The following is a 12,460-nucleotide window of genomic DNA, read 5'->3' as shown; positions in this document are numbered from 1 at the left end:
CCACACGATTCACTAACAGAAGGTTAGGTCACATGGGAAAATATAAAGTGGATAGGCTCCATGAACATTATTAAGGATGACAAATCTGCCGATTGAAAATGACATCATGTCATAAACAAAGAATAAATGTAAAAAGAGAACCAGTTGTTATCCTCAATGCCAAGTACTGCAAAAAAATAAAAAAAAAATGTATTTCGCCTGATCGCTTGGCTTAACCTTATTCAATGAATCCTGACTCTGTCATATTGATTCAAAGTAAAGAAATAAATAAAATGATTTATTATATTTGTTTTGTTGATATTTGATTATTTCGGATGTGTGTTAGTGTTTCCCAATGTTAATATACCAAGCACATAGCGGGACAAGCCAAGGTTGATTAATAAAGGTGGTCTCATTCGAACAGCTGAAAACAGCCAACCAGTTAGGCAGTATTAAGATGTCCTACATTCGCAGCTTACCACCCCGCTTTTTTGCACGTTTTCTTTGTTTGTGTTTCTCTTTTTCTCATTTTACCTGCACACGTACCACACGAAGTGTCTTTGGTTGGTAAACCTTATGGTTACGTTGCTAAGGCGAACAGCCGGCTCTGACGATATTCAGATGACAGATTTTCGCTTGCATTCTATATGTTGTTATTTTCTTTCTCGCATAGTCTCTGTTCATGTACGCACACGTATACACACACGATCAGCTTGATGACAAATGATATGTGGTTGTTGTATAAATGTGACCACCTTTAATTGTTTCATCTTTTTACCTATGTTGTTTCACCCAATATTTTTTCTCGTATTAAATATAAATAGCTTTGACTATTTTTTTTAATTAAAACTAGAGTAAATAATTTATGTGGCGAAAACAGTGGATTTGTCATGCCGATGTCAGCCGATTATTTGATGTAAATTCTAAAGAATGAAAAAATTCGAAACTCTTTTCGGTCTTGTTGAGTACATTATTATCACGTGTCTACGCCCCATAACATTAACTATCTTGACAAATCAGCTGTTGTATTAAAAATACCACAGGGTGTGTGATTGCAAAAAGTTGTTTATTTAACAAGTGCATTATTTGACAAATCGACGTGTCAACAATTGAAGCTGTAAAGCAGTTTTCTTATTTTTCCAAATATATAAGATATTTTCAGTTTTTAAAGCTAAATAAGTCGCTGAAGATGGCTGCAGCCGCTCCAGTACGTACCAATTGGCATCCGGCCATGAAACACAGCGATTTGGAAAGGTATGTGTACATTAAAAATGGCTATTTTTGAAAACACCAACTCATGTGTATGTTGTTCTGTAGATGGATTTGCATTTATCCAGCTTATATTAATAGCAAGAAAACCAGACAGGAAGGTCGTCGATTGCCCAAGGAAAATTGTGTTGAAAATCCAACATATGCTGAAATCCGCGATGTTCTCTCTGCTAGTAATGTTCGAGTAGCAGTTGAAAACAAACAATATAGCCGAGAGAAAAGTAGGGTTAGTATGGAGTAGTATATGTTCCTGGCATTTTGTTTTTGAAACAAAATTTGTTTTTCTTATTGTTCAGGAAGTTCAATTCCGTGGTAGAATACGCGTACAAATGCGCAACGATGACGGTTCTTTTTGCAATCCTGAATTCACTAGCCGCGAAGCGATTATGTTACATGCATCCACCAGAATACCCCAATTGAAAAGTCGCCAAGCCAAACCAGGCGGTGAAGTACCACAGCAACAACAACAATCGACAAGTGGTGGTGGCGGCGGAGGTGGTGGTAAGAAGGGCAAGGGTAAAAGACGTTAAGACGTGGCTCTGCCAACCATTGGCCATTTTTTTTTGCTTTAAACTCTTTTGTTATTCAACGGCTTAAATTATGATACAATATCGTTTTCTATGAGAATAAAAATTGCTGTCGATCAAAAGTTGATTCATTACATTTTGGAGCCGTTTTGAAGTTTCTATAACAAAGTTGGCAACTCAACTGAAGTTGGATCGATCGCTCTGCCTTTAGTTGTTGCTGCGTTGATCTTCACCTTATACAGTGTCACCTCACACATTTCGTGATCGCCCGAAATTCAGCCTGCAGCACCGTGCTATGGTCAGGCAACTGGAAATGAACTCTCTCTGAGGGGTAATCAATGAAGACGCTCAGACTTGTTTTTGTCCTCTAATTTTAGTCCATATGTGCAGCATGAATTGCCAGATGACAATGACAGAGTTCCGTCAAACTCAAACTCCGTCGTCTCAGGTATCCATGTGAAGCCTCTTTTAATCCATCCAAGCCTCCTATGATCGTCGTGATTATTGATCGATGGTATAATATAAAGATCGAACCTAAATTGTGGATACTAAAGCCTTAAAAGACCACGTCGGATGAAAGACATATATGGGAGCCATAATTAAATCTTACCCGATTTTGATTAAGCTTTTCACACACACGTCAAAAAAAGCTCTTAATGCCAAATTTGGTAAAAATCAGACCAAAATTGTGGCTTCTACGGCTTTAAAAGGGCATATCGGATGAAAGATATATATGAGAGCTATATATTAATCTGGACCGAATTTTTTCCAAAATAAACAGCGTTCGTCCTTGGACCAAAAAAGTGACTTGTGCAAAATTTTATGAAAATTGGACAACCTTGATTACAAGAATACATGGACAGAGAGACAGACAGACAGACGGACATAACTAAATCGAATCAGGAAGTGATTCTAAGCCGATCGGTATTCTTATCGATTGGTCTAGCTCTTCTCCTTCTTAGCATTGTAATATCCTGTACCACAGTGGTGGTGTATAACAAGTAAAAGCGTGCTAAGTTCTGCCGGGCCCAATCTTATATACCCTCCACCATGGATCGCATTTGTCGAGTTCTTTTGCCGGTATCTCTTTTAAGGCAAACAAAGAATAAAAGAAAATAATTGCTATGCTATTGGAGCTATATCAAGTTATGATCCGATTAGAAGTCCGAGTAGAAGTCATTGTGTAAAAATTGGTCCATGTTTTGGTATAGCTGCCATATAAACCAATATCGGATCTTGATTTCATGAGCCTCTAGAGGGCGCAATTCCTATCTGATTTGGTTGAAATTTTGCCCCAAGTGTTTTATTTTTACTTCCAGCAACTGTCCAAATCGGTTCATAACCTGATGTAGCTTCCATATAAACCGATCTAGGATCTTGAATTCATGAGCGGCTCTAGAATTTGGGTGAAAGTTAGCATGAAGTGTTTTGCTTTGACCATCACCAACTAGCATGTCCGCCTATGACGCTGAACGCCTGCATTCGAATCCTGGCGAGACCATCAGAAAATTTTTTCAGCGGTGGTTTTCTCCTCTTTATGCTGGCTACCTTTGTGAGGTACTATGCCATGTTAAACTTCTCTCCAAAGAGGTTTAGTACTGCGACACGCCGTCGGCAATAAAGAGGAGGTCCCTTATCATTGAGCTTAAATTTGAATCGCACTGCACTCATTGATATTTGAGAAGTTTTCCCCTCCCTGTTCCTTAGTGGAATGTTCATAAGGAAAATTTGCAATTTTGTACGTCGATTGGGATTGTAAATGGGCCAAATCGGTCCATGTTTTAATATAGTTGACATATAAACCGATTTTGGGTCTTGATTTCTTGAACTTCTAGAGGGCGCAAGTCTTATCCGATTTGGCTGAAATTTTGCATGAAGTGTTCTGGTATGACACTCAATAACTGTGCTAAGTATGGTCTAAATCAGTCCATAACCTGATATAGCCGCCATATAAACCGATCTCCCGATAAGACTTCTTGAGCCTCTAGAGGGCGCAATTCTTATCCGATTTGGCTGAAATTTTACATGAAGTGTTCTGGTATGACACTCAATAACTGTGCTAAGTATGGTCTAAATCGGTGGATAATCTAATATAGCTGCCATAAAAACCGATCTCCCGATTAGACTTCTTGAGCCTCTAGAGGGCGCAATTCTTATCCGATTTGGCTGAAATTTTGCATGAGGTGTTTTGTCATGATTTCCAACAACTTTGCTAATTATGGTTCAAATCGGTCTATAACCTGATATAGTTGTCATATTAACCGATCTGGGGTCTTGACTTCTAGAGCTTCTAGAGGGCGCTATTATTATCCGATTTGGCTGAAATTTTACATGAAGTGTTCTGGTATGACACTCAATAACTGTGCTAAGTAAGGTTTAAATCAGTCAATGACTTGATATAGCCGCCATATAAACCGATCTCCCGATTAGACTTCTTGAGCCTCTAGAGGGCGCAATTCTTATCCGATTTGGCTGACATTTTGCGTGAGGTGTTTTTTAATACTTCCAACAACTATGTCAAGTATGGTATAAATCAGTCCATATCATGATATAGCCTCCATATAAACCGATCTCCCGATTAGACATCTTGGGCTACTAGAGGGCGCAATTCTTATCCAATATGGTTGAAATTTTGCATATGTCGTTTTGGTACGACTTCCAACAATTGTTCCAAGAGTCATTTAAATCGGTATATAACCTGTTATAGCTGCAATATAAACCGATCGCCCAGTTTGACTTTTTGAGCCTCTAGAGGGCGCAATTATTACTCGATTTGCCTGAAATTTTGGAGGTGGTGTTTTTCTATGACTGGCATTTTTCTACTTGAAAAAGTCATTTAAAGAACTTGTTTATTTTTCTTGATTTTATGTTTTTATAAAAAATTTAGGTTTTGCGAGTCATCGGTCTCTGGGAGATTTTGATAAAATTAATATCAATGTACACAGTTAAAAATATTTCAAACATTATTGGAACTTTACACAGTTAAAAATATTTGAAACATTATTGAAACTTGAGGTATCACCGACTTCAGCAGTTGTTGTTGTAGCTGTTTGTTGTACACTGAGACGGCAGCCCTTGTCGATATGTACAACCGGCGGCCATGGGATTGAGACTTGAGTTGTAATGTGATCTCATGAAGACTGCTAATAAAGTGCATTATTTTCAATTACAAAGTCGTGGTTCCAAAATTCCATCCATAGTCGCTTCAAAACTTCCCAATCAGTACTATCTGAAAAAAATGACATTGTTTCATGTGTCTGTCAAGTATTGCCTTGTTCGAAGTCATACTCCCCTCTGGATTTCTTGCATTCTATAAATTTTTAGTAATTTGTATGGCATAATGACATCCAATAACCAAGCTAGGGTATGTTTTTCAAATTCCTTAAATAAAAGAATTAGATGGTCAAGGCTTATATAAATCTTAAACAATTGCTAACCAAACTTGCTTCGATTTTGTTTGAGATAATAAGTTTACTTTTTTTGTTGGTCTACTACTTGAGGCCTCTCTGAAGTTGTTTAAAGTGCTTCGCTAACTGCTAACGATTAATGTCTTTTCATTTCGTTATAATTGATACTACTGCCACTTTTGTTGGCTTTTGAACGATTTATAAACCTTTTACCTAAGTTAAAACGCAAACTTAACAAAAATTTTAACAATTTTTCATTGACCTTTGGTGAAAATCAGTGTCACACAATATAATGCTAAAATTTTTTTTTAATTCTATATTAAAGTCACCAGCAGCACCATGAAAGATGTGTGCACTTCAATGACAATGTTTATCATAAAATTCTCAAGCACACGTTCATCAACATTTCATGACGTTTTTGTTTCAACTGAAAACAGTTGTTGAAGAAATTGCGTCCACTCAGCATTTATGTGGCTAATAAAAAATAATTCACATGCATGCACTCTACACAAGATGCGATTAGTTTCGTAGAAAAGATTGGCTTTTTGCGAAAAAGTTTGGAAGAGAAAATATTTAAAAAAATAAAAAAAAAAATCGGATGGGTCGAATCTTGGGAACCCACCATCATGGTTTTTGCTAAACACTTTCACAAAATGAATCTGATTGCTGTCAAGCCAGGCAAGCCGCAATAGCTCAAGATCCAAAATCAGGATTGATTCATATGGGGGCTATATCAGGTTATGAACTGATTTGAACCATACTTAGCATATAAGTTGGAAATAAAAATGAAAGACTTTATGCAAAATTTCAGCCAAATCGGATAAAAATTCCGGCTTGCAAGGGCTCAGGAAGTCAAATCGGAAGATCGGTTTATATGGGAGCCATATCCGGTTATAGGCCGATTTGGACCGTACTTGCCACAGTTGTTGATAGTCATAGCAGAATGCCACATGCAAAATTTCAGCCAAATCGAACAAAAATTGCGGCTTGCAAGGGCTCAAGAAGTCAAATCGGGAGATCGGTTTATATGGGAGCCATATCCGGTTATAGGCCGATTTGGACCGTACTTGGCACAGTTGTTGAAAGTCACAGCAGAATACCACATGCAAAATTTCAGACAAATCGATCAAAAAATGCGGCTTGCAAGGGCTCAAGAAAACAAATCGAGAGATCGGTTTATATGGGAGCCATATCCGGTTATAGGCCGATTTGGACCGTACTTGGCACAGTTGTTGATAGTCATAGCAGAATGCCACATGGAAAATTTCAGCCAAATCGAACAAAAATTGCGGCTTGCAAGGGCTCAGGAAGTCAAATCGGAAGATCGGTTTATATGGGAGCCATATCCGGTTATAGGCCGATTTGGACCGTACTTGGCACAGTTGTTGAAAGTCACAGCAGAATATCACATGCAAAACTTCAGCCAAATCGGAAAAAATTCAGGCTTGCAAAGGTTCAAGAAGTCAAATCGGGAGATCGGTTTATATGAGAGCCATATCCGGTTAGGGGCCGATTTGAACCGTACTTGGCACAGTTGTTGAAAGTCACAGCAGAATATCACATGCAAAACTTCAGCCAAATAGGACAAAAATTGGGGCTTGCAAAGGCTCAAGAAATCAAATCGGGAGATCGGTTTATATGGGAGCCATATCCGGTTATAGGCCGATTTGAACCGTACTTGGCACAGTTGTTGAAAGTCACAGCAGAATACCACATGCAAAATTTCAGACAAATCGATCAAAAAATGCGGCTTGCAAGGGCTCAAGAAAACAAATCGAGAGATCGGTTTATATGGGAGCTATTGGGTTGCCCAAAAAGTAATTGCGGATTTTTTAAAAGAAAGTAAATGCAATTTTTATAAAACTTAGAATGAACTTAAATCAAATATACTTTTTTTACACTTTTTTTCTAAAGCAAGCTAAAAGTAACAGCTGATAACTGACAGAAGAAAGAATGCAATTACAGACTCACAAGCTGTGAAAAAATTTGTCAACGCCGACTATATGAAAAATCCGCAATTACTTTTTGGGCAACCCAATATATCAGGTTATAGACCGATTTAGATTATACTTGGCACAGTTGTTGAAAGTCATAACAGAACACTACATTCGGTTTATATGGGAGCTATATCTAAATCTGTACCGATATGACCCATTTGCAATCCGTCATTGTGCATTGCAAATGGGTCATATATATCAATAGTGGGTTAGGTTAGGCTGAAAAGAGGGTGCAGATATTAATCCGGCCCATGCCACTATGGACATACACCTAGGCCAGTAATCGGCTTGTTGTGCGCTCTAAAAACTATAAAGTAACCTCTTAAAAGAAAATTTTAAGTTAGGAATTCAGTGTTACTTACAAAATCCTTAATTGTTTTCAATACCACTCCCCTTAGTTGGTTCATGTCTGGTATTGTGTCTCCACCCTCAGTGCCGTTATCTGTTAGACGCGAAAGCCGGGCAATGACAAAGGAAATGCTCCAACGTCTCATCATCATCCCCGCATGCCCTACACATGCTATCACTCGCAGCACCTATATGTCCCGTTATGATACTGAAAGCTATACTGACCTCCTTCTTACTTCCTTTCAGTAATAGCCTCGTCATCTCACGATCTGGATACCCTTATAGGATTTTCCTAACGTCGTCTCGATTATACCGCGATGGTCAATCAAATTTTTATAGGAATAAGGAAAGGATATGAAATTTTTTTAATTAACATTTCATTGACATGAAATTTTTCCTTTAAAAATTTCACTGACATGAAATTTTTCCTATAAAAATTTCACTGACATGAAATTTTTCCTATAAAAATTTCATTGACATGAAATTTTTCCTATAAAAATTTCATTGATATGAAATTTTTCCTATAAAAATTTCACTGACATGAAATTTTTCCTATAAAAATTTCACTGACATGAAATTTTTCCTATAAAAATTTCACTGAGATGAAATTTTTCCTATAAAAATTTCACTGACATGAAATTTTTCCTATAAAAATTTCACTGACATGAAATTTTTCCTATAAAAATTTCACTGACATGAAATTTTTCCTATAAAAATTTCACTGACATGAAATTTTTCCTATAAAAATTTCACTGACATGAAATTTTTCCTATAAAAATTTCACTGACATGAAATTTTTCCTATAAAAATTTCACTGACATGAAATTTTGTCCTATAAAAATTTCACTGACATGAAATTTTTCCTATAAAAATTTCACTGACATGAAATTTTTCCTATAAAAATTTCACTGACATGAAATTTTTCCTATAAAAATTTCACTGACATGAAATTTTTCCTATAAAAATTTCACTGACATGAAATTTTTCCTATAAAAATTTCACTGACATGAAATTTTTCCTATAAAAATTTCACTGACATGAAATTTTTCCTATAAAAGTTTCACTGACATGAAATTTTTCCTATAAAAATTTCACTGACATGAAATTTTTCCTATTAAAATCTCATTGATATGAAATTTTTCCTATAAAAATTTCATTGATATGAAATTTTTCCTATAAAAATTTCACTGACATGAAATTTTTCCTATAAAAATTTCACTGACATGAAATTTTTCCTATAAAAATTTCACTGGCATGAAATTTTTCCTATAAAAATTTCACTGACATGAAATTTTTCCTATAAAAATTTCACTGACATGAAATTTTTCCTATAAAAATTTCACTGACATGAAATTTTTCCTATAAAAATTTCACTGAGATGAAATTTTTCCTATAAAAATTTCACTGAGATGAAACTTTTCCTATAAAAATTTCACTGACATGAAATTTTTCCTATAAAAATTTCACTGACATGAAATTTTTTCTATAAAAATTTCATTGACATGCAATTTTTTCTATAAAAATTTCATTGACATGAAATTTTTCCTATGAAAATTTCATAGACATGAAATTTTTCCTATAGAAATTTCATAGACATGAAATTTTTCCTATAAAAATTTCATTGACATGAAAGTTTTTCTATAAAAATTTTATCGACATGAAATTTTTCCTATAAAAATTTCAATGACATGAAATTTTTTCTATAAAAATTTCATTGACATGAAATTTTTCCTATAAAAATTTCATTGACATGAAATTTTTTCTATAAAAATTTCATTGACATGAAATTTTTCCTATACAAATTTCATTGATATGAAATTTTTCCTATAAAAATTTCATTGATATGAAATTTTTCCTATAAAAATTTCATTGACATGAAATTTTTCCTATAAAAATTTCATTGACATGAAATTTTTTCTATAAAAATTTCATTGACATGCAATTTTTTCTATAAAAATTTCATTGACATGAAATTTTTCCTATGAAAATTTCATAGACATGAAATTTTTCCTATAGAAATTTCATAGACATGCAATTTTTCCTATAAAAATTTCATTGACATGAAAGTTTTTCTATAAAAATTTCATCGACATGAAATTTTTCCTATAAAAATTTCAATGACATGAAATTTTTTCTATAAAAATTTCATTGACATGAAATTTTTCCTATAAAAATTTCACTGACATGAAATTTTTCCTATAAAAATTTCACTGACATGAAATTTTTCCTATAAAAATTTCACTGACATGAAATTTTTCCAATAAAAATTTCACTGACATGAAATTTTTCCTATAAAAATTTCATTGATATGAAATTTTTCCTATAAAAATTTAATTCACATGAAATTTTTCCTATAAAAATTTCATTCACATGAAATTTTTCCTATAAAAATTTCACTCACATGAAATTTTTCCTATAAAAATTTCATTCACATGAAATTTTCCCTATAAAAATTTCATTCACATTAAATTTTTCCTATAAAAATTCATTCACATGAAATTTTTCCTATAAAAATTTCATTCACATGAAAGTTTTCCTATAAAAATTTCATTCACATGAAATTTTTCCCATAAAAATTTCATTCACATGAAAGTTTTCCTATAAAAATTTCATTCACATGAAAGTTTTCCTATAAAAATTTCATTCACATGAAAGTTTTCCCATAAAAATTTCATTCACATGAAATTTTTCCTATAAAAATTTCATTCACATGATGTGTAGCATGTTCATGCTACCTTCTCTACCTGGTTTTTCATGTGCTTGCCATTCTTCATTCTTTCACATGACATTGAGTGATATCTTCAAGTACGAGTATAAAAAGTGATTTTCCAAAAATTTAAACGTCTTAGAATAAAAATATTCAACGAGCGGAGAATGTAAGCGATTAAGCACCCCATAGAGACAGCGCATTATACCGAAAGCGTAATGACTACGACGATTGTAAACAATAGGCAGTTCTGTTTCTACACCCTGGGATTGCTTATTGTATGGCTAATTGTTTTGGCCACAGCCAGCAGCAGTGACAATCTGTTACAACCGCAACCAAATTTGGAGGAGGAGCAAAGGAATACCCGAAATTGCAAGGGTCTGTGCGATCAATGTGCCTGTCTGGGATTTTATTGTGGCGAGGAGTGCATTTGTGAGTGTAACAATGATAATGGGGATACGGAATGCATTGCCCGCATGCAAGAGAATGCAGCAGCTTTGAAAATGCCCTTTGAGCTTTTGATCCAAGGACCTTCGCGCAATACATTTGTGCGCAATGCCTTTCAATTTGAACAGAACAATGGAAAGGGGCACTTTTCATCGAATATTTATCCCAAGAAAAGATTTACGGTGACTGTGTATCGACCTGAGGGCAAGCATAGGCCAAAAGTAATCAGCAATTCAAAGGTCAATGTCATAGAGAGCGACAGCATTAAGGCAAAGCTTAAGGATAGACCCAAACGTTCTTCGGAAAGCAGATCGAGAAGACAGTTTGAGTGGTTTAGTGAATTGTCGCAGAATTTGGTAAAGCCAGCTCCCTTGGGAGGGCGTAAAAAGAAAACACCAACCACAGAAGCTCCCTGGACAGAGAAACCCAGAACAACAAAATCCAGCTTGGGTTTGGATAAATCTTGGTTCACTGAAGCTGTGGGCACCATTTTCACACCGGCACCCCTGGCCAAGAGAAGAGGTTCTACGATCTATAAAAAAGGCCTAAACGAAAGTAGTGAGGATGAGGATAGCGATGAAGAGAGTCGTGAGAGAGAGACAGGTGATGATGATGTAGTTAAGGAGAGATATGCTACAAGTACTCCATTGCCGTTTCTACCAAAAGCTCGTAAGGAAATATTGAAGACTTTCGGTAGGGATTTATCCCAAGCCTTTGGCTTTAATGCGGATAAGTCTCATGAAGAGGAAGAGGAAGATGAAGATGAAGAGCATGTGGAAAGTGATACAGATGATGACGATGATGTTCCCAAAATGAAAAACAAATTTGTGAAAAAACAAAAAAATAGCCCCATTCAAAACAATATAAGAGAGGGTTCTGCAAGATTAAAAGCTTTTGGGCGAGATTTATCGAACGCCTTTGATTTCATACTGGATAAATCCATAGAGAAGGCTACTGATAAGGATGAAGATCACCATGATGATGATGCTGATGATGCTGATACTAATGAGGATGATGACAATGAAAGATATGAAAGGAAACCCAAGTTTCTTACTAAAAATGTGAGCAAAAAACAAAACCGTGCTTCCACCTCTGAGAAATCAAAGTATCTCGATGATGACTCAGATGATGATGAGTTGGGCACTAAACTTGAGCAAAGCTTGGTGGAGAGTTCTAAGAAGAAACGCAGGAAAGCTAAGAACTCTTCCAAGGCATTCTTGGCGCCGCCTAAGAGAACATCCAAGCGTTATAATGTCGAAGACAAGAGCGAAGAAAGCGAGGAGAATACATTCCCTACAACTTGGTGGAGACCTGGACGACTTTTGAAAAAAGTTCAATATGTATTGAACCCGTAATAATACTGAATTTTAAATTTTTTTTTAAATTTATAGAATATTATTTATTGAATAAACTTTTATTGATTAATAAAATTCTATTGTAAAGATTTTCTGATAAACAAATAAAAATAGGTTCGGCTTCGGCCATTTTTGTAAAAAACAAAAATGGTTTAAAGAAGTAAAAACCTGGATTCCAATAAAAATTTATTTGAACTAACTAAGTTACAGAGGACATGAATCCACCATAGCGCAAAGGTTTGCATATTCGCCTATGGCGCTGATAGACTGGGTTCGAATCCTGGTGAGACTATCAGAAAAAAATTCTCATCGATGGTTATCCCCCTCCTAATGCTGGCGATATTTGTGAGGTACTAGCCATGTAAAAACTTCTCCTCAAAGAGGTGTCGCACTGCGGCACGCTGTTCGGACTCTGCTGTAAAAA

General features: G+C 35.2%; 2 protein-coding genes across 2 annotated transcripts; both read left to right on the top strand.

The window, feature by feature from the left end:
* Window positions 1-1,037: 1,037 nt before the first annotated feature.
* On the top strand, window positions 1,038-1,911 carry LOC106089349 (signal recognition particle 19 kDa protein). The gene is made up of 3 exons (XM_013255181.2): window positions 1,038-1,233; window positions 1,297-1,474; window positions 1,545-1,911. The coding sequence occupies exons 1-3, from the start codon at window positions 1,169-1,171 to the stop codon at window positions 1,776-1,778; spliced, it is 477 nt and encodes a 158-aa protein (XP_013110635.2). The 5' UTR covers window positions 1,038-1,168; the 3' UTR covers window positions 1,779-1,911.
* Window positions 1,912-10,332: 8,421 nt separating this feature from the next.
* Window positions 10,333-12,074, top strand: LOC106089340 (uncharacterized protein DDB_G0283697). The gene has a single exon (XM_013255159.2). It carries the CDS (start codon window positions 10,453-10,455, stop codon window positions 12,034-12,036), a length of 1,584 nt encoding a protein of 527 aa, XP_013110613.2. The 5' UTR covers window positions 10,333-10,452; the 3' UTR covers window positions 12,037-12,074.
* Window positions 12,075-12,460: the final 386 nt, after the last annotated feature.

Source organism: Stomoxys calcitrans, chromosome 1, assembly GCF_963082655.1.
Source record: "Stomoxys calcitrans chromosome 1, idStoCalc2.1, whole genome shotgun sequence".
In the NCBI taxonomy this organism is placed as follows: domain Eukaryota; kingdom Metazoa; phylum Arthropoda; class Insecta; order Diptera; family Muscidae; genus Stomoxys; species Stomoxys calcitrans.
The sequence above is the reverse complement of the archived record's forward strand: the minus strand, read 5'-3'. Positions and strand labels throughout refer to the sequence as shown.

Bases quoted from the DNA above. Each gene is read 5' to 3' on its own strand.
- LOC106089349 (XM_013255181.2), top strand. From the start codon at position 1,169: ATGGCTGCAGCCGCTCCAGTACGTACCAATTGGCATCCGGCCATGAAA. The intron at 1,234-1,296 runs GTATGTGTACAT...GTTGTTCTGTAG, and splicing joins AAACACAGCGATTTGGAAAG to ATGGATTTGCATTTATCCAG. The intron at 1,475-1,544 runs GTTAGTATGGAG...CTTATTGTTCAG, and splicing joins ATAGCCGAGAGAAAAGTAGG to GAAGTTCAATTCCGTGGTAG.
- LOC106089340 (XM_013255159.2), top strand. From the start codon at position 10,453: ATGACTACGACGATTGTAAACAATAGGCAGTTCTGTTTCTACACCCTG.